General features: G+C 34.3%; 2 protein-coding genes across 4 annotated transcripts in view; one reads left to right on the top strand and one right to left on the bottom strand.

The window, feature by feature from the left end:
• The window catches only part of si:ch73-127m5.1, an 80555-nt gene that overhangs the window by 45153 nt on the left and 12070 nt on the right, over positions 1 to 23332 (top strand). For all 3 annotated transcript variants that reach the window (XR_012388102.1, XM_009306832.5, XM_073918681.1), the window contains exons 6-9: positions 2521 to 2668; positions 9359 to 9537; positions 11563 to 11704; positions 14185 to 14396. Coding sequence is in view for 2 of the 3 variants with exons in the window: in XM_009306832.5 (XP_009305107.1) it covers positions 2521 to 2668; positions 9359 to 9537; positions 11563 to 11704; positions 14185 to 14396 (681 nt within the window). In the remaining variant the exon portion in view is untranslated. The remainder of the gene's footprint in view (positions 1 to 2520; positions 2669 to 9358; positions 9538 to 11562; positions 11705 to 14184; positions 14397 to 23332) is intronic.
• Positions 19217 to 22558, bottom strand: LOC101885436 (cannabinoid receptor 2-like). The gene is made up of 2 exons (XM_068224805.2): positions 22015 to 22558; positions 19217 to 21936 (listed from the first exon to the last, which is right to left on the bottom strand). Exon 2 carries the CDS (start codon positions 21920 to 21922, stop codon positions 20969 to 20971), a length of 954 nt encoding a protein of 317 aa, XP_068080906.1. The 5' UTR covers positions 21923 to 21936; positions 22015 to 22558; the 3' UTR covers positions 19217 to 20968.

The raw sequence follows: 23332 nt of genomic DNA on the forward strand, positions 1-23332 counted from the left end.
TGGACAGAATTTTCAAATATGGACCAATCGCTCGCTTTTTTAAATGTCTAATTATCTTGTTTAATCCCGCCCCTTTTTGCAGTGCCGTACTACAGTATTTCGCAAGCTCAAACTCTAGAGTGACCGCAGATTTAGTTCAGTTTATTGCTTTGTTTGGTATTGTATTGTCACAACTCCTGCCTGCATTTGGATGTTTCCTGTTGTAGGTGTTTTGTGTAAATAAATAAGTGTTCTTTGATAATCCTCATTGCGCGAGCTTTATTACATAGTACAGCTAAGACAATTTTATTGAATTGTATTTAACATATATACTGAAAACAAATTTGAGTAAAGTTGCTTTGGTATTTTTCAGTAGTGATGCTGAAAAATGATTTGTTACTCAAAGCTTACAAAAATAGAGCTCAATGAGGACCTCTAGTATCTGATAATTGTAGGAAATAATTCCAAAAGGCAACTGGCTGTGTAAAGCCAAATAAAACAAAACAAAAATACAACGGAATAGGGCATGGGGGGGATAAGTGGGGATAGAACACAGCCAGGAACTACGTTTTTTACAGCCTCAGAGGTGTAGTTGCAAGTGCACAAATTTGCAATGAAGTCTGCGAATGTTCGCTGAAACAATGGTTTTAGGAAACGGCAAATCAACAAACTATGTTTGTAACGACCGAACTTGCGACCTTAGTTGGCTAACAATGGTTTTGGGAAACGCACCCCAGGTTGTGAATTATATTTTTCCACACTATCTATGCTAAGCAACAGGTAACAATTTTGCTTTTGACTTAGATATCCAGTCAAAACACCACGCATCCTGGCATTATATATTAGCTTAATATTATTATTATTTTTAGACATAATGCGCTTTTTTTGAACAAGCTAATTTTTTCTTTCTTTCTCTGCATGCGTGTGATAGAAAAATGAACAGAGAAAATGAACAGACGATGAACAATATGCGGCTCACTTTGCGTGCAGATATACCCATTTATCTAATTCATAACTGCCACTAGTTCTAAGTACATAAGAGTGTTTTACATGTAGTGGCAGTTGGTCAAATATTTGTAACATAGTCTGTAATAAATAATAAATAGCCTACTGATAAATTAAGTTACACAACAATCAGGTGATGTGCTTCACCGGCACGAATCCTAATATTAATCCTAATATTATTTTGTAGTGTGTTCTGTGCCGCGGTTTTCATATGTGCACATGTTTAAGATTTGAGGAAATAACATCGCCATGGTCAAAGAAATCGAATTCTTATATTTACATGACAGCGACCAGCGAGGCCTAGCTGTTACTCAAGTGGCCACGCCCTTAATTATGCAGACTAAATATAACTTAAAAAAAACGAAACAGATGAGTTCAGATGAAAAAATTCACCCCCTCATAGTTGTCATGAAGGGTAATATTAGCCATATGCACCAAAACCATCTTTTGTACTATTCTGTAAACATGTTTTTATCAGTTGTAAAATTGGCCAATTTAGCATTGCAATCAGAAAACATCTAAACTTCCTGGAGCCAGCCCCCAAAGGCCAGTCGAGGAATTGCAGTTTCAGTTAATTCAGTATTTGCTTCACGAGGGAGAGGGGATGTTGCCGATTGGGATCAAACCGGCAATTCCTGCATGGGAGGAAAATGCACTAAAAGGAGGCTTTTGTGCTGCGCTCGCCAGCTGGCCTCCGTTACACAGTATACTACAATTTGCAGTGGCCTTCTTTACAAATAGCTGTAAGTTATACACTAATACACTTTTGTATGGTTCAAAAGCTATCTACTATAAATTACTATTGTATTTTAGTTGGTGTGTGGGACTGGTGCAGTGCTTTGAAATAGTAGAAATGTATGTAATGAACGCCTAATTACCTGCTATAAACTTTACTAACCCATGTTTAAACCTTTTAATCAAATTCGAAGCAGTCACATGGGTATAGGCGAAAACAAAGCTTTAGACTTCACTGATCATGGCACTCATCAATGATTATGGCAAAAGGAATCATACTCTGGTACACTGCTTCACTGCAAAAGGTATATATATATTTTGATTCATGCTTTGAAACGACAATTGTTTTTTCAGAAAAAACTTTCTATATTATTTTTGAAAAAATGACAAAATGAAAAAAATTATATTGTACAATAATTATCATTAATACATATTAATGCATTATGACATTATATTATGTTATTATAAGGCTTTTAAATAGGTAATTGTAATTATAAATTTACTGTTAATAAATATAATTTATTCCTATGATGCAGAGCTCAATTTTCAGCAACTATTACTTTTCTTTTTTCCACCATTTAATAAGCATATTTTGCTATTCCAACTATGCATAATTATTATGTTTATTTTTATTTAGTTTCATTTTTTCCTTCTCATCTTTGTCCATATTAGACCTTTGACTCATTAAGAACTGCAAGGTTATTGCAGAGAGAGAGTTCTTCATGCAGAGCATTGTGGGAGTCACTCTGTTTATTGATGTGTTTGTGGCTTTGGGTCATGATTTCTGGTTTGCTCTCTCAGGTAATGGCCCGCCGCTGCGGTTGGTTGGTGGGGAGGAGGACTTTGAGGGACGTGTAGAGGTCTTCCATGATGGACGCTGGGGGACCATTTGTGATGATCAGTGGGATGACATGGACGCTGAGGTGGTCTGCAGGCAACTCGGACTGGGGTGAGTCCAGTCTACTGCTCATACATCAAATGCTGACCCCACACACCCCTGTATATGACATATAGTGGAGGATTTCACAGAGACACAGGGTTGTAAATTATAATGAGTGTGAAAATTGACCGTGGCAGGTATCGCATATCAACACACTAGCCAATTTGGCAGTTTATGATTCATAAAATTATGAATGCATGTAATCATTATCAGAGCCCTCCCTCTAAAGAGAACCCTCAAAGATGAGCAAAACAAACAGTTAAAAATGGCATGCCAGCTTTGAACCTGGATATACCCACTCAGATTAGGATCAACGGATTGCTGGACTGGAATTCAAAAGGTTTGTCTGACTTTTCAGGGATGTTTACTTCTGAAATTGTGAAATCATTTGAACAAATTAGAGCAGAGTTTGATATTTCCTTTAAAGACTTTTTTAAAAATATTCTCAAATTTGTCATTTTATAGAGTGCCTATTAAAGCAAAAACAAATTTGATTTTAAATTATCGGAACTGGAAGAACCCATGCTGTCAGTAAGTTCTTCTACATTCTATGGCTCATTTAGTTTACTCTGAATCCTCAGTTTGACATCTTGAACTATGGAACGGGATCTGGGGGTTCTGTTTATTCCTGAATATTGGTCTAAGATCTGTGATGGTATCTAAAAATATAAAATATATCTCAATTTCCATACATGAACAAAATTATACGATTTTCCACAGGATTTATTTTACACCTGTTCACCCGCCTAAAATGTTCCCAGCTTGTTCCGACCTCTGTTTAAGTACAAAACTTGTAAGTGCACATTTTTTCATGTGTTTTCAGATATATGCATGCATGTGTGTATTTATACTATTCATAAATATACACAGTAAACACACATATATACTGTCAAAACTAACTTTAATTTTGGATTACCCCGATAAATTTTTGCCCAGTGTTAGTTTTATCTATATGGTGCCTTTCAAAAACCTTTATAGATAAAACTTTACATAGCAGGAACACAGCTTGCAACAAAGAAACTGATGATGAGAAGCAGCAGCCATCATGCGCATGGCGTACTCGTGCTTGAAATGGAAAAAAGCAGCTATTAATGTAAATAAAAATCAATTTTCAAGGTCTATTTTTACTGATTTTATTTAAAAACACTGCAGAAAACAAATGTAAGGAGTCATCTAGACCTCCCTTTTTGCAAAAGCATTTGCAGATTGTGTATTGATGTATCATAGATCAATTTCTAAATGCTCCTAAGGGTCATGTTTAAGGAAAGTGAAGGAAAGTTGGAGGTTGTTATGTTGACTTTTGTGAAGAAACAGCTGATGACTTTATTAATTGACAGCCTGTGCCCTAATCTTCAACATGTTTACCAGTAAACATTTCTTTGGAGTGAGCTCACAGGAGTTTAGAAGAAAATTAATGAAATTTATTCATCTCATTGTGTCTCTTCAGAAGACTAATTAAACCACTCAGTCCATAACCCATTATGTATTAATCTTTTTAAGCGAGTTGTGAAGCGTTAGGATTCTGAGTGTCAACAATCTCTCAGAATCATTAAAAATATCCTCTTTTGTGTTCCAAAGATTAACAAAATTCTTATGCTGCAGGGTTAGTATGACAGGAATTTCAATTTTGTGGTAAACTAAACCTTTATCTCCCACTCTTTCAACCCTTTTAGAACAATGATAAATGGAAATGTATGCAAATTATAAACATGTCACATTTGGATTTTACATATGAAGAGCTCAGCTTAGATGCAAAAACCTCTAAGTGGCATCTGAAATTCTTCTAAAATGAGCATTCCTTTTGAGATCTTGTGTGTAGGTGCAGTAATTGTACTTTTATGGAAGTAGATAGGTTCTTTTCTTTGTCTTTTAAGTGAAATAACTGATCATAATCATAGAAGGCTGAGAAAAATGCTAATTATAGAAAGAATTGCAGATGACATTTAGAGGTTTTTGCATCTGAACCTTTTAATTAAAAAACATGTTATATAACAACATATTTTTTGATTTATAGCAAACATGGCCACTTACATATTTTTTTTATAAACATTGTAATTACAAATATGTACATAACTGTTATATTAGAGATGGCCATAAATTAACCTACAGATCTGGTCAGATATATTAGCCCCCCAGTTTTTTTTGCCCAATTTTTTGTTTAACGGAGAGAATATTTTTTCAACACATTTCTAAACATAATAGTTTTTATAACTAAGAACTGATTTATTTTATCTTTGCCATGATGACAGTAAATAATATTTGACTAGATCTTTTCCAATACTTCTTTAAAGCTTAAAGTGACATTCAAAAGCTTATGTAGGTTAATTAGGTTAACTAGGCAGGTTAGGGTAATTAGGCAAGTTATTATATAACAGTGGTTTGTTTAGAAAAATAAATATCTGAAAGGGGCTTATAATTTTGACTTTAAATGGTTTTTAAAAAATTAAAACTGCTTTCATTCTAGCCAAAATAAAACAAATAAGACTTTCTTCAGAAGAAAAAATATTACCAGATATACTTTGAAAATTTCCTTGCTCTGTTAAACATCATTTGGGATATTTAAAAAAAAGAAACATATATGTTATAAGAATTTGAAGGATATGTTGCAAATATGACATACAGTACAATGTATGTCATATATTATTTAATACTTTTGTTTTTTCTTAGAACACATACTTCTAAAAGTTGCTGTTGACTTGAAATGTTTACTGGATGTTGGTAATAACCAAAGAAATCCATATATGCAAAGAAAACAAATTTAATAGTTTATAAATAAAGTTATGTGTGATGAAATGAAATGACAAAAAACACATTAAGAATGAAAGGTGTAGAAAGACAACGAGAGCCCAGACAGCACTCACACCTGAGAAATTCTTGTGATCTCATTCTTTTAGTCTTTAAGCTGCCATAACTAAAAAAAAAACTTTTAATATAAAGTTTTGAATGCATTTTAATAGTTCAAGACTTTCTCCATTTCATTGTTATTACACGTAACTAATGTTTCCGATTTATTTGTTTTGTTATATTTTTATGCTTGTATTATTTGGGTTTTTACCAAAATCTGGCTCAATTCCATGTCAACAGCTCCTTTAAAAATATTATTACCAGGAAAAAACAGGATATGTTCAATAATATTTTCCTCCCACTATATGTATCCAAATAGGAACTTGTATTTCATACTGTATTTGTCATTTTCTATCTGATTTTTTAAAGATTTCTATGTAGGAGAACTTCCTTTTGCAAACAGATTTTAAGGTTTTAAGTGCACACGGCATCGCTAGTGAGTTATTTTCATCCCTCGGTGCTCATATCTCGACGAGAGGAAGATTGAATTATTTATTTTGCGCTGTTGTATTTTTTGCTCTCTTACACATCTCCATCATGTTGTTTTTGAGGATAAAAACGTTGAGATGGCTCACGCTCACAGGCTCACTCAGCTGCAGAAATGATACGCACCACTTCAGTTACTGCAGCATTAAAGCAGCTGAAGGTTTTTTGTCACAGTCAGAACACTTTGCCTTTTAGTAAAGCGCATTTTAAAGGTCTCTTTGTGCCTTTTGGTTTCATACTGTACTTAGTGCTCTACAGGGCCTGTTGATTTCCTATTGAAGCTATATAGTATAAGCTGGGTTGAGTCTGGTGGTCAGCAGCTGGACGGGAGACCGCCTGGGAGGAGTAAGATTAAGGCTGCTGGTGGACCGGTGTTATTGGGGCCAGCAGGTCTGCTCTAACCTTCAGCTCTCTGCTGCTCATGATGTCCCAGTATAGCTGTGAGGTCTGCAAAAAAGCCATTGGTCTACAGATAACATGTTAAATTAAGGTCCTGACTGTCTGCGGTCAGTAAGTCCCCGTGGTGTTTCTTGGCATCTTGGTCATCAGCTTCTGTCCGTCTTCAAATCGTCCCTCTGTGAAATGAAAAGTACTGCATAAATGTTCTTTCTTTTCTTTTCTTTTCTTTTTTGAAACACTGCCTTTATGTATTTTTAGGAAGTTTGAACATGTACTAAACAAAACAAAGCATACAAAGTTATATATAAAAATAAATAAAAATTATAATAATAATAAAAATCATAGTTGCATGTAGATACACATACAATATATAAATGTTTTTTCTTTAAAAACAAAACACTGTCTTTATTCATTTTAGGAACGTTTAACAAGTACTAAACATAAAAAAATATACAAAATTATGTAAAAATTTAAATAAACAAAATAAAATAATAATAAAAATAATAATATAAAAATTATAAAATTAAATAAAAATTATAATTACAAGTATAAAAATACATAAAAGCATGCAGATAAACATATATACAATATAATTTCTTTTTTTATTTTATTTCTTTCTTTTTTTAACATTAAAAGCTAACTAAATTAATAAGAATATAAAAATATATATAATAAAAATAATAGTACATACTATTTTTTAATCAATAGTATTTTTTATACATAATCATGCCAATTGTAGTGATAAAATGATAAATAACAAATAAAAACATCACAAATTGTAAAAATTGTTAATTTAAAACAATTATAATTAAACAATGAAAACACTACAAAAATAAAAGTAACTTTCATTTATTACAATAAGGAAACTCAATGGGAAATTACTTGAGAAAATACTCATTTAAAATTGTTCATGTTAGTGTTTAATTCCACTTAATTAGTTAAATAGTATAGATTAATGAATTACTGCCAAAAGCTGCTTGTGTTAATACTATTTATTGTACTTGAGCTTAATTAAGCTTATAATAAGTAGTTGCAATTTATATTAACTAAGAACAAATTTGCTGTAATAAATTGAATGTAACAGACATGTATATAGTATACTGTAATATGCATCCATGTGCATTTATGTCATTATTAAGTCGATTACAAATGCTCTATAAACATTATTTCAACTCAAATTTGAAATAAATATGGCCACAATTAACCATTGGGGTAAAGCTGGATTAATAATTTTATTAAAACCATTACCCAGTTTTTGGCTTTGTCCATATTTTACCAAAATTTATACTGTAATGCTGTATTTACACCAGACTCTTTGCACATATATAAGCGCATGAACATTTTGAGTTTACTCGCTTCATTCGTGCATCAAATTCACTTCACAATAGACATGGATTTGCATCATGGGTGGGGTTTCTCTCTGCCAGGTGACTTTAGCTTTATTGCTAAACAGCTAACATAAATTAGTTTGAGATAGTAGCTGTGCTGTATGTGCTTTAGGAAGGCTGAAAAACAGCACAGATTAATTTGGCGCCATGTCTGAGTCCACTAAATCATTTTAGAGGTGCACCCAACTCTGTGAGTTCATCAACTCTTCCAGACATTGTACCTGGATGATGAAAGCTTTTAGCAGTGCTTCCCACTGAACCGAGCCCAGTTTAATGAGCTGTTGTCTGGTGTCGGCAGGAGGATTTCCCCTTGGGACACCAACAACCGGCACTACATCATAATCACTCCCCTACAAGAACAAGCTCCTGTTAGTTAACGGGACGCGAATGTTCGTTAAAGTTCAAGTTTTCCAACTCGAGTGCATTTAAGAGCGTCAAATGAAGAGGCGATCAACTTACGCTTCTTCATTCGCAGGTGGTCTATTTGTGTCTTTGCATTGGCGTTAATCACTCGCACTTGATGCTTCATCCACATCTAGTGTAAACAGCATAACATCTCACCATTGTTGCAAATTTTCAAATTCCAAATGTACATTTTGTTATGACTCACTGATGATATGACATGATACGCTGGTAAAAAGTGATAAGTTGACTGTATTTAAAAAAGTGAGTAAAATTTTATAATTGTAAAAATTAAGTCAGTTTAACAGTTCCTAGTTTCAATGCATACAAAAAATAACAGGTTATTTCAACCCATTTTTAGGTGTAATAGGAACTAACCCATCTCGTGGGTTAATTTTTAAAATTCAATTAATAGGACAGAGGGCGACATAGTGGCTCAGTGGTTAGCACTGTCACCTCACAGCAAGAAGGTTGCTGGTTCGAGTTCCAGCAGGGTCAGCTGGCATTTCTGTGTGGAGCATGTTCTCCCTGTGTTCGCATGGGTTTCCTCCAGGTGCTCTGGTTTCCCCCACAGTCAGCTAAATTGGCTGTGGTGTATGTATGTAAATGTGGGTGTGTATGGGTGTTTACCAGTACTGGATTGTAGCTGGAAGGGCATCCGCTATGTAAAACATATGCTGAATAAGTTGGCGGTTCATTCCGCTGTAGCGACCCTTGATAAATAAAGGGACTAAGCCGAAGGAGAATGAATGAATGAGTAATAGGACAGAATTTAACCCAATGTTTAGGTTAGTCCATATTTCTCCCAATTTGAGCTTAAATAACCCAGCATTTTTAGAGTGTGGGTTTATTTACATTATTTTTAAATAAAGTCAACTTGTTGCTTTTAAGGCAATTGGTTTTACAGTGTAAATAAAGGCAAGAAGATGCAATTAAAGTCAAATATTATTCTTTGTTATCACTGCATGGACACATCTTGTACTGGGTGATGTGCAGTGACTTCTGGGTAAATTGTCCACTCATGCTTCTTGTGAGTGATGCATTGATATTCTCGTACTTCCCTCATAGGGATTTTTGAACTTATCTTGGACATGGCATTTGGGATTGAATCTTACTAAAGTCAGCTTTGCTGGGAACATAAACCTCCTTTGAGCATCAGTGTGTCTTTGTGTGTGTCCAGGGGCATCCCTAAAGCCTGGTCATGGGCTCATTTTGGGCAGGGAAGCGGGCCGATCCAGCTGGATGCAGTACAGTGCACAGGCAATGAGCTCTCTCTGGACGAGTGCCGGCACAGCGGATGGGAACAACACAACTGTGACCATATGGAAGACGCTGGGGTGTCATGCAACCCCTATACAGGTCTTATCCTATGCATACACACACAGACTTACAACCTGATTGAAATACCATTGTAAGCTGTTTTTCACTATTGTATAAAAAGATAACTGTGACTTTTTTTCTCTCAATTGTGTTAAAAAGTCAGAATGTTGAGATGTAAATTTGCAATTAAGACCTTTTTTCTTTGTGTTTTTCATCTTAGAATTTATATATATATATATATATATATATATATATATATATATATATATATATATATATATATATATATATATATATATATATATTCATAGATCTGTGGCGAGAATTGCAAGAAAAGTTAGAATAACTGGTTAAAGTAAATGTTTGTATCATGCAGATATATACTTCAGACATTTTTTGGTTAAAACTGCATGACAAAACTCTTAAATGTGAAGAAAAACTGTCAGATTTGCAAGTTAAAAAGTCAAATTGTGAAATATAAACTCACTATTGCAAGTTTTTCCCCTTAGAATGTTTTTAAATTTTATTTTTATAATCTATATTTTTGGGTAGTTTATGTGCAACATATGCTCATTCTGAAAACATAGCCCTATATACATTTCTGGAGATCATGAATTATGTAGCCAGAAGTACATATGGCTGCATTTCGTCTTTAAAATTAATGCTACCGGGCAGTTTGACACCGTTCCTTTTCACGCTAGCAGCTGACCGCTTATCTCCATATGGAGGGCTTTTCCGCTTTTACCAGTTTGTCCAGTAGCTCGCCAGTGTAATTGAGATGTAGAGAGGAGTTGACCATGACAACGTGGTTCAAATCCAGCGAAGTACAGTTCCAGAAAGCGGGTATAAATAAAATAGCAAAAATAAAAATAAACAGGGTGAGAATGTGGTAAAATCTGAAAACGGTAAAAATCAGAATCAGTTTTTTTTCTTTCTAGCTTTTTTTAAACTGTCGGTTGGGTTTAGGGAAGTGGGTGGGCAAGTCAAACGGTAAGTCAGTCTGTCATTCACTAAGTCTGTCAGTCAGTCAACAGCCGCCTCTGGTGGATTTATGCGAGAAGAGCAGGCATCAAAAACTGCAAAAAAACCTCCTGGGATTTATTTGGCGCTCTCCAGAAATGTATATAGGGGGACGTTTTCAAAATGAGCCTGGGTTGTTTATGTAACACAAATCGTGAGGAAAGAAGTCAGAAATGCAGGTTCATATCAGCCAATTTGTAAATTTTTATGTTATACTTTTAAGTATATACTGCATATCCCGCAATCTAATATAAATAAATATCAAACACAAGCTTATTTTGCGCAATTCTGAGAAAAAGGGTAGAGTTTTATTTAGAATTTTGAGATATAAACTCTAAGTTGTGAGGAAAAAAGTCAGAAATGTCATAATTATTGTTTATTTATTTGTTATATTATTTATTAACTTACTTTCTCCCAGGGCCATTTATATCGAAGTTAATATTTAGCTGCACCATAATGGTGTTAAGTAACATCTAGTTTTTATGAGGTGAGTTGTTAGCCCAACGTTTAACCCCCAATCTGGAGGACCAGGACAAACACACATACAGTACACTATTTAGCTTACCCATTTCACCTATAGCGCATGTCTTTGGACTGTGGGGGAAACCTGAGCACCCAGAGGAAACCCATGCAAACACGGGGAGAACATGCAAACTCCCATTTATTAACTTAAACATTATTATTATTATTATTACTATTATTATTATTATTCAATGGATAAAAACGTTATTGATTGGTCAATTGCCATAATATGTGACCCTAGTAAACAGTTTTGCTATCAAACAATATTCCACACACACGCATAACTCTTGTATCTCTGCGCGGTCATCCTCACATATAAAATATTTAAACATCAAATCAATAATTTACTGTATCTTCGCTTATTTATTTATTTATTATGTAACCAGTTACAACAAAACAAACCCCTTCATCAACCCTATCACTTCTGTTGACTGTTTATTATCACTCTCCAGTGGCGATACAGCAACTATCCAGAGAGCAGATGTGTGTATCCAGTGCTTGAGTGTTTGCATGTGTGTTCAGATGGCGTGGTGAGACTGGTAGACGGTGATAACCCATGGGAAGGTCGTCTGGAAGTCTATCACTCCAGGGACTGGGGCACAGTGTGTGATGACAGCTGGACAGAGCCTCATGCGCAGGTGGTCTGCAGACAGCTGGGATTCAGGTGCGCTTCTTCAGTCCAGCCAGTGGTGTCAGTATACGCAAAACACTATTACAATGATATACTGCTGTGGGATTCATGTAAAACCTCTGGGCCTTCATTTACTTAGAGTTTATGATGAAGGACATATGTTTATAGAGTCAATTTTGATTGATTTTGTTTTCTGATGTTTGGGGTTTTGTAGAATTTGTAAAAATTATATTTATTATTTCGGTGCGGGTGTTTTTAGGCTGTAATAGCTTTTTTCGGAACACTTTATTTTACATTTAAATACATTTATATTTAGTCATTTATCAGACGCTTGTTGAAAGCAACTTACAATTGAGGAGCCATTCAGCAATTTAATAAGAAGAAGCAATACACAAAAGAAGTGCTAATTATACAAAGAAACTGAGAGAACTAAGTGCTAGAGTTAAGATGGGAAAAGTATAATTATAGAGAAAAGAGTGCTTCCACAGGTGGTTTGTCAAGCCCAATCACCCGCATGATGCACACTCAGAATTGGATAAAGTTTTGAGGTTGTTGTTGTGTTGTAGTTGTTTTAAGTCGCCACTTACGCTATTAACTACGGGCATATTACCTTCCTATTATTAAGATATTAACTGTTTATTAGCAGTTTATTAGGATGATCTTATTCTAGATCCTTAATCCAACCCAAAACCTAAATCCAAATACCTTACTAACTACAAAATTAGCAGCTAATCAGTAGTTTATGGAGCTACTAGTCTAAGTTAATGGTTTGTTAATAGCATGAATTGTGATTTAAAACAAAGTATTACTGATTATTTTTCTGGCAGCATATCTTATAATGTCATTTATTTAACTAGCAAAGCTGAATTTTTTAGGATTTGTTGCTCAAGAATGATGTATTATTATTAGTGTGATATCAAATCTAAGGTAACACTTTACAATAAACTTATATTAGTAGTTAATGTATTTCATGTCAGCTAACATTAGTTAAAGAAAAAAAGTTGTTCATTGTTAGTTCATGTTAACTCGCATGAATATAGATTTTAATAATACATTAGTAAATCCTGAACTATGATTAATAAATGGTGTGGGTATTGTTCACACTTTGAATATGTTTGAAAATACATTAAAACACATTCTAATCATACCTTATTGTAAAGTATAACCAAATCTGATAGCCCTAATGTATTAAATGTCATGTTTAAAGATGAAACTAGCTTAAAAAAGAGCGGGGAAATCAATAAAATATTGCAGACAGATATTTTATACAAGAAATATGACTTTATTTTAAATACACAGAAATATGACTTTAAAAAAACAAAATGGCACATTAAAAATAATAAAATTATGGCATACTTATTAGTTAAAATTATGGCATGCTTAAGTCATAATATTGTCATTAAAGTTCAATATTATGACTCTTAACTGGCTCATATGTTTTGGAGCTGCCCAAAATGATCATCTTATTGGAAAAATATTTGTCAGACTAGCACCGAGGTTACTATTATTATTATTAATAAATTTGTAAGTCATGTTTAACAAACAGTAAAGAAAGTTATTAAAAAATAATAATAAACATGAATTTATATATGACTCTAAAAGCTAAAGTTGTGGCATACTGATTGACTTAATGACTTGTGACTATCTTGATTTTTTAAGTTTTAAATTCATTATTTTGACTCTAAATTCATAATTTCAGCATTTCAACTCAACTTCGACTACTGAAATGATAATTTAGTGGGTTATAATGATTGTATTTTATGTCAATAATGAGTGAAAAGTATCATCAATTCAGCTTTTTTTAAATGTTGGAAATGGGCTTTCATGAAGTTCTTCTCAAACAAGTTAATAGATTTGCTTGGTCATTTTTGCACATTTATTTTTCACATGATCACAGAAACATTCAGTAAATCACTAGTTGCAACCTATTGTAAAGTTAAGAAAATGAAACTTAAGGATTTTTTTTACTTTAAGAGGTTTTTTCTGACCTTACTAAACAAATTATCTTTCCTAATCTTTCCTAACACTCAAAAAAATGACATGGAAGATCATTGGTTCCTTGGTTTGTATTTTATTTATTTTTTATAGTGGTTTTCAACTTTGATAGGACAGTGGAATTTTACAGACAGGAAGGTGTGGGGAGCAGAAAGGACCTTGAGCTGGGAATTGAACTCGGGTCACCGTGAGCACCTGGGTGATATATGTTGATGCACTAACCATTCGGCTATTGGCGCTGACTTCATAAACACTTTTAATAGTTTCTTAATAATATAGAGAGCATTTTTTCTAACCATAAAATGGAACAGAAAAGTTCTGTAGATGTTAAAGGTTCTAGATGGAACCAGTGATGCCAATAAAGAACCTTTATTTTTAAGAGTGAATTATAGTGATTACCCACTGGGGGTGTCTCTATAGGCTCTACAGTATATGCAACTGTGAAGAACAGTATGTGGGAGATTTTGAAGTGGCTTTATGTGATTGGGTGTTTATTGTGTGTGTGTGTGTTTATGCAGAGGAGGTGCAGAGGTCGCCCCCGCTGGTGCATTTGGAGAAGGAACAGGTCTGATTCTGCTGGACGATGTGGAGTGTGAGGGCACTGAGAGCTCTTTGCTGGAGTGTAAACATGGTGTGTGGGGTCGACACGATTGTTCCCACAGCGAGGATGTTGGAATTCGCTGCCACAGGGTGGAAAACAATGAGGTCCCGCTGGCTCCAGAAAGTACCGGTAAGTTCTCTTGAACATACACCAATATTGACTTAGGCTTTGTCTTAGATACGTACGTATGCATTTTTCTGATAGACTTCTTTTTTTGTACCACTTTAACCCTTTTTTAGATTCACGAGGGATCAGTTGTTAATGGTGTATAGTTGGAGGATAGTTCACCCAACATGCAAATTTACTGACTATTTACTCATTCTCGAGACATTTCTTTGTATCTATTGCAAACAAGAGAAGATATTTTGAATAATTCTGCACTGTAAAACATATCTGTTAATTAACAGTTTCCATATTTAGTGATTCACAAGTGTTTTTCGTTTATGTACGGTTGTGAATTTCATTATGGGATGCTACTTTGTGCTCTGTTGACTTTTGATGTTGAAAATTCAACCAAAGAGACTTTTATTGACATTTGAGTTGCTTAAAATAATATAACGTAAAATATAGAGAGAAATAAGTCAATATAGTAAAATAACAGAAAATGTGCCGGCAGATTATTACAAGTTTTTTGTATTGTGAAAATAAAAAATCACTTTTTCAAACTTTTCAAGGTTAGCTACTAATTTACGGTTATTTTTTACAATGTGAAAACAGGTAGTCATTGACTTCCATCGTAGAACAAACAAAAACTATGAAAGTCAGTGGTTACCCTTTTCCAACATTCTTCACAATGTCTTACTGTGTGTTTAAGAGACTCAAAGAGGGTTAGAACTAGTGGAGGAAGAGTTCATATTGACAGAATTTTCATTTTTGTGTGAACTATCCCTTTGAGTCATAATAATAGTTTAACAGCTGAAATGTTAAGCCACTGATGTCACAATTATAAGATTTTTAAACTATGAATTTAAATGAATTTAAATTAAGTCAAAATTAAGACTTGGTTGTAGTATTTTTTTGATTCATGATTTTTACTTTTTAATCTCCCAATCTTAAAGACACCAGGCTTTGTGTGATATACAGTTAAAGTCAGAATTATTAGCCCCCTATGATTTTTTTTTTTTTTTTTTTTTTTTATATTTCCCAAATTAAGTTTAACAGAGCAAGGAAATTTTCACAGCCTGTCTGATAACATTTTTTCTTCTAGAGAAAGGCTAATAATTCTGACTACAACTGTACATATCATTTTCCTAAACAATTTCTTCTCCCTATCTGGAATTCAGACGGCATCTAATTGTCACTTGTTAGTGACATTTTAATGAACTCACTGTACGTTGTCTTTACAGTTGAAAATATGAGATATAAAAGCTAAATTTATGACCTGCTTAAGTCATAATTCAGTAATGAAAAGTCAACATTGTGACCTACTAAGCCAAAATTACGACATACTAAGAGGAAATTATGTTTGACTGCCATCATTTTGAGGTTCAATGTAATAGTTTTGACTTTTTATTCTAATACTTTTTATTTAACTCCTCATTTTGATATAGTTTGTCAGCATTTAACTTTCTAAAAGTCAATATTCCAACTTTTTATGTAATAATCTTAAACACACACCAACACAGAGTAATGCTTTGTGAGAGATACGTTTTCCTGATAGACTTCTCGATCTGCACCGCTTTGACCCTTTCTGAAAATCAGAGGGGATCTAAATGTCACTTGTTGACAGAGGCCGGGAATAAAAGCGGCCATTGTAGTTTCCCGAGCCCTCGCATTTATTGATAAAAACTTCCATTTGAATTTCAATAAAGTATTGTGTAGCCCCTGGCCACTGCAGCGCTACCTCTGACATTTGACGGTGTAATATTAGACAAACATGATTTTATTTCTCCCAAACATACTCCATTTCAATCTAAACTTCATTATCATATAACACCACTGCTATTTTGGTAGCCAGACAGTGACATTTTGGGAATGTTTGAATGGGTGAGTTATGTTCTTGAAAAATGTTAGGTTCGTAAGGCAAGATTGATAAAAAAAAAGATGTGTGACTGTTAGGGTTGGGCATCTAAGCTATAATGCCGATCCGATACGCATCTCGATACAAAGAATACGATCCGATATATTAGCGATACATTTGTGACACATTGCGATGCAACACGATACGATTCACACCCATATCACGATACGATGCGATATTTCAGCACTAACTAATTAGATCAAGTTTATGAGATGATGTGAAAGAGGATGCTGTGCCATTGAATGAGTTTGATTATTTATAAACCAAGCACAACCAAGACTTTTTTTTTACAAACTGGCTCTTCTCTCAGAGCCAGAGTGTCAGTTTACAGTAGAGGGCCATTTTTGAACATATAGCACATATTATTTAAGTATTTTCAAGATAAACAGAATGTATAAGTGCAATATATATTAAAAAAGTATGTATATATTTGCACTCTTTCAACATAAATAAATTTAGCATTGCACAACAAGAATTGTGATTTAACTTTTCAACTATGAAAACAAGTTTTACAAAGATATATTTTGCCACTGATTATTCAAAACTTAAGGTTGTGAACTGGCAGTGTTATGCTGCTTTGAAACATCACTGTCACTGTAACCAACAGGCTAATAAAAATATAACAAACCAGCAATCTTCTTGCTGTGAGGTGGTCAAACTACCCACTGTGCCACCGTGACACCCAATTATTTTTATCATTATTATTATTATTATTATTATTATAATTAAATAAAAATTAACAGGAGGAGGTGTTTAAAACCTTCGTTCTCCGTGACACTAGGCTGAATATCTTTGCAGATGAACAATGCAATAGCATTCGTTATTGGCGTAGAGCGAGCAGAACTGTTGCGCACGGAAAAAAAAAACTTGCAATGCTTTTCTCACCACTTTTGGAGCTGGTTGAAGCAGTGCGAAAGCCGGGGATGCAGAAACACTGGAAGATGCTTTCACAACAACACCGTGGCGCCGCTTCAAGTGAGATTTCAGATTAGTCGTACTGCCCGCGTATTTTACAGATGCGCGGCACATTTTGCAAATTGCATCTGTCCTGTCATGTCGTCCATCCTTAAATCCATAATGTTGCTTGCCATACTTTAGATTTAAAACTCAGTGGGGAATAAAATGTTTGTTTTGCTTCTCGCGCTTTCTGAGGGCGCTCCACTAGCTTCTTCCGCACACCTGATACACTGTGTTGTAGTGTGTGCACATCCGCAAATCCATTGCTAAGGCTTACTTTATGTAGATTGATTAAATTATGCGCCAAAAACAGGTTGACAACACTTGTTAATGAATAAAAAATACATTCTATATTAAAAATATAAGCTGTATCTCGGAAAAATCTATGCATCTCGCAAAAACCGATGCATCTCGATTTGCTTCCAAAATTTCATTCATCCTCTGCTGCTCAACCGATGCACTCGCATCGTGCACGCGCATGACCGCGTATCGATACATATCGGTTAATCTTCCCATCCCTAGTGGCTGTAGAGTAGTTTTAGAAAATATACTTGAAAGAGTTGAAAGATGAAAGTCAGATTGAAAAAAAAACATCTGGATTTATTTGCATCATTATGCAAAACATCATTATTTAGTGTATATTTAAGTAAATAGGTGGCACAGTGGCTCCGTGGTTAGCACTTTCTCCTCGCAAAAAGAAGGTTACTGGTTTGAGTCCCAGCTGGGCCAGTTGGCGTTTCTGTGTGGAGTTAGCATGTTCTCCCTCTTCCTCTCGGTGCTCCGGTTTCCCCCACAGTCCAAAAACATGCGCTATAGTAGGGCTGGGCGATTAATCGAAAAGTACTTTAAAAAATCAACATTCAGAGCCTATAATCGATCTAATTTTTCCAGGTCCATATTTTTGAATTACTTTCCCTAGCGCATGTGGAGTCATGTGACCCCACTCTGTTAAGGCTGATTTATACTTTTGCATCGAACACACAGGTACTACTTTACAGGTTGCACGTTTGCATTACATTGACGATGATTGGAAGCTGAGCCAGATATACCTTGAGACGGCATATTTTCTATTTCGATAAAATTATTTACATTCAAAATTAGAATTTCTATTTTTGAAAACATTGAAAATAATTTATTTTGTTTCCAAAAGTGCAAGTTGTTTATTTTCACTTTTTTATAAGAAAAAATGACTTGGTTTTAGGCAATGTGTGATTTAATTTCAGCTGTTCAATGTTGATGAATAGATTATCATAGATAGTAGATAGTGTGTGTTTCCTTCAATTATTTTAAAGTAAAGTAATGCACCCTTCATTCAAAAATCTCTCACTTGTAGTATGTGATATACAGTTATATACTGTACAAAACTTATCAGTGAACCATGAGGCCAAAAAACAAAAAATAAACTAATAAAATAATCATCCATTAATTATGATTGAGTATTGGTTATAGGCCAAATCACCCAACCCTACGCTATAGGTGAATTGGGTAAACAAAGTTGGCTATATTGTATTTTGGGTGTTTTCCGGTACGGCTGGAAGGGCATCTGCTACGTAAAAAATATGCTGAAATAGTTGGCATTCCACTGTGGCAACCCCTAATAAATATGGGACTAAACCAAAGGAGAATGAATGAATGAATGAATGAATGAATGTTTAAGTAAATTTCTCATGGAAATTGATTTTTCTTACAGCTGGTAAATGGTGTTTTATTCTAATATTTAAAAGTCAACATTTTTAGGTAAAACAGTATATTTATAATTTCATAGAAATTATATATTAAATAAATGTTTTTCTGATTATATGTGACTAAATTTAACAATAAATGTTAGAATGATTTCTGAAGACTGGAGTATAATACACAAAATTAAAACACTGCCATCACATTTTAAAAAATGTACACAAAACTACTCATATAAATGTTGATATTAATGTCAGTTTTTGATTGTAAATTTGTTTTTTTTTTGTTTTTTTTTATAAATACCTCCTTATTTGTTCTCTATGTCTTACAATAGCGACTTTATATGTTGTGTAATTATGTGTTTATTTCTGACAATGCAACTTTTTTGTTTTCTTCTCAGAATTCAGTTCAGTTCAAGTTTATCTGTATAGCGCTTTTCACAATAAGGATTGTTTTTAAGCAGCTTCACAAAAGGTGAACATTATTGCATTAAAATCAAATTTGGAAAAGTTAAGATTATTAGTTATCATAACTATATTAGTTTCTAATAACTTTAACTAATTAACTAGTAACTTATAGCTTTTAACAGTTAAAGTTATTATATACAGTTGAAACCAGAAGTTTACTTACACTGTATAAAAAGGCACATAACCGTTTAAAAAAGGTCTAATGTTAATGTGACTATATTTTTCTCTTCAAGGTAGGTGAGGATTATCAAATTTGTTTCTGTTATGCTTAATAGCAGAATAATGAGAGATATATTTTTAAAAAAATTGTTAACTTTTCTTGAAAGTCAAAAGTTTACACACAAAAAGATTATTATGCCTCTGAAAAAGATCAGATGATGGTGTCAAGGTTTTGGATGTTTCTGATTGGCTAATTGACAACATTTAAGTTAATTGGAGGCACATTTTAAACACACTGCTTCCTTTTGTGACAATATGGGAAAATCAACCAGCCAGAATCAACAAAAAAGCCAGATTACAATTTGTAAGAATAATTTTTGCAGACATGTCCTGTGGTCTGATGGAACTAAGATCGAACTGTTTCGCCATAATGACCAGTGTTACATTTGGAGGACCAAGGGGAAATCTTACAACCCTGGGAACACCATCCCAACTGTGAAGTATGGGGGCAGCAGGATCATGTTGTGGTGCTGTTTTGCTGCAGGAGGGATTGGTGCACTTCACAGCATAGATGGAATCATGAAGAAAGAACATTATGCAGAAATACTGAAGCAACATCTCAAAACATCAGCCAGTAAATTAAAACTTGGGCACACATGGGTCTTCCAAAAAAAAAAAAAAAAACATGACCCTAACCATAATGCCAAATTAGAGTGAATGTTTTAGAGTGGCCATCACAAAGCCCTGGACTCAATCCTATAGAGAATTTGTGGGCAGATTTGAAAAAGCTTTCTTGTTACACCAATTCTGTCAGAAGGAATGGGCCAAAATTCTTTCAAACTATTGTAAGAAGCTTGTGGAAGGATACCCAAAATATTTGACCAAAGTTATACAGTTTAAAAGCAAAGCTAAAAAAATATCAAGGAAATGTATTTAAACTTTTGACTGACTAAAAAATTTATTTTAAAAAATCTCTTAAAAACATTCTCTCATTATTTTGCCATTTAGCATATGTAAGTCATTTAGGTGATCCTAACGGACCTAAAGTAGTAAACGTTTAGTATAATTTACCATCAGACATTTTTAAAAAAAATGTTTACGTTCCCGTTTTTTAGAGTGTATGTAAACTTCTGGTTTCAACTGTGTATACAGTTAACCTGCAGTTGTATAGTATATAGTTGATATCTATGTGTACATGTTCAATGAAGTGTATTTATGTATTAAGTCAGAAGACAGCGACATGTTTGCTAATTAAAGTTAATATTTATTCAAGGGAAAAAATATTTATTTAAAATATAACACAGTAAAAAATCTGATTTACAAGCTGATCTTGAATATGTTTGCTTCCTCGTCACCCTCAGATCCTTCTTTTGTTTTTTTACAGATTCAAAAAATGCTATATATGCAAAACTAACATCATATTACTTACTACAACCTGGTCTGGGTAATCTACAACCCATGCATTTCCCTAAAACATTCAGTAATGATTTCAGTGCTGCACGTAGCTCACGACAGCGCAAGGAGTACAGCAGCGGGTTGATGCCTGAATTCAGCAGACATAATACGCTGCAAAAAGCAAATGCCCTTTTCTGTGGTTTTGAAAGCTCTGTCGTAACTACATCTGTCATCATAAACGAAAGCACAGGCAGCCAGCACACCAACAGAATCAGCATAATACAGGCGAACGTCTTTGCCAGATGAACGTCCACACGAATGCGTGCTAGTCCTGGATGTTCTGCACACATGTTAGCTTCGTGTTTATGAGCCCACCATACAATTAGACCGTAAGCTAGCAGAATGAGAAACAGAACCACCAACACAAGACTGGCAAAGAATGCTAGGTAGCTACGATCCACGTATGGAAAGAGATTGGAGCATGATGGAGAATCTTCACAACTCCATCCCATCAGAGGAAGGAAGGATATGAGAGCAGCCATGATCCATAATGCCAAAATGCACACCAATGTTTTTTTAACTGTGAGCAGAACTTTATAAGTGCCAGCCTTGTATATTGCGTGATAGCGATCCACTGCCATCACAAGCAGACTTCCAACCGATCCCGTAAATGCTGTGGACACGCCACCAAGTTTAAGAAGAAACTCTGCTCTCTGAAAGTAGAAATCCTCATTAAAAAGGTGGAAATTGAGGAAGTTGATGGTGAAACAGCAGCAAGCAATGGTGTCAGCCAATGCCAAGCTTCCCATAAACAGGTACGACGGCTGTCTTCTTAAGTTTCTAGAGCAGACGATCACAAACAGGACGAGAGCATTGACCATGAGGCTGAGCGGAGCAATCAGCAGACAGATCGTACCTATGGCCACCTTCTCTGAGCTGCTGAGCACCATGTAGATGTTATCACAGGAGGAATTCATCATCCTTATTGCTAAATCTGTAGAGAAAAACAACATGGTAGATGGTATTAGGTTTCTACAGTGTGCTGTTAGCTACTTTTGTAGTTTTTACTTACTTTAATAGTTTATGATGTGTGCTGCTTCCGTGTGCTGTCTGTTGGCTGGTGTCTGTAATCTAGATTGTTGCGTGTTGCACGAAATGCAACAGTTTCCTTTATGGTTTTGAAAATGATTGGTCAAGCCCAAAAAACGTTTAAAAACCACTTGTTGCTAAGCAGGTGTTGAAAAATAATTTAAGTTTAACAAGTTTTTTTTTTAAAGGTTTTCACTTTTTTACAGTTATTGAGAGACAGACAGACAGACAGACAGACAGACAGACAGACAGACAGACAGACAGACAGACAGACAGACAGACAGACAGACAGACAGACAGACAGACAGACAGACAGATAGATAGATAGATAGATAGATAGATAGATAGATAGATAGATAGATAGATAGATAGATAGATAGATAGATAGATAGATAGATAGATAGATAGATAGATAGATAGATAGATAGATAGATAGATAAGAAGGCGGACGGACGGACAGACAGACAGAGAGGTAGACAGACAGATAAATATTTAGAGATAGACAGACAGAATAACAGACAGACAGACAGACAAACGGACAGATAGAGACAGACAGACAGACAGACAGACAGACAGACAGACAGACAGATAATTAGATGCAGACAGACAGACAGACAGACGGACAGATAAATAGACAGATACAGACAGACAGATATATAGATAGATACAAACAGACAGATAAATAGATACAGACAGGCAGACAGACAGACAGATAGAGACAGACAGACAGATACAGACAGACAGACAAACAGACAGACAGACAAATAGATACAGACAGATAAACAGATAGAGACAGACAGATAAATAGATACAGTAAGACAGACAGATAAACAGATAGAGACATAAATACAGACAGACAGACAGATAAATAGATACAGACAGACAGACATATAGATAGATACAGATAGACAGACAGATAAACAGGCAGACAGGCAGACAGACAGACAGAATGACAGACTTTTCTTAAACGTGTACAATTGTCAGACAAATAAAACTTTTCCTTAGTAAACATTTGAGTTGTTAAGTGCAAACTATCTGAATTACAAATATATATATATATAATTTTTTTGGTCTCATATATATATATATATTGTTTTCTTAAGCAACTGTTTTAAAAAAATACTAATGTTGTTTCGTTGAAAAATAATTCTTAATTGAATTTAAACAAATATTGCTTAAGGGGGCTAATAATATTGACCCTAAAATCAAAACAATTAAAATCTGCTTTTATCCTAGCAAATAAAACTTTCTCCAGAAGAATAAATAATATAGGAAATATTGTTAAACATCATTTGAAAAAG

The sequence above is a fragment of the Danio rerio genome, chromosome 12 (assembly GCF_049306965.1).
Source record: "Danio rerio strain Tuebingen ecotype United States chromosome 12, GRCz12tu, whole genome shotgun sequence".
Classification (NCBI taxonomy): domain Eukaryota; kingdom Metazoa; phylum Chordata; class Actinopteri; order Cypriniformes; family Danionidae; genus Danio; species Danio rerio.

What these genes read in the sequence shown, in the direction of transcription:
- LOC101885436 (XM_068224805.2), bottom strand. Translation starts at nt 21,922, where the DNA reads ATGATGAATTCCTCCTGTGATAACATCTACATGGTGCTCAGCAGCTCA.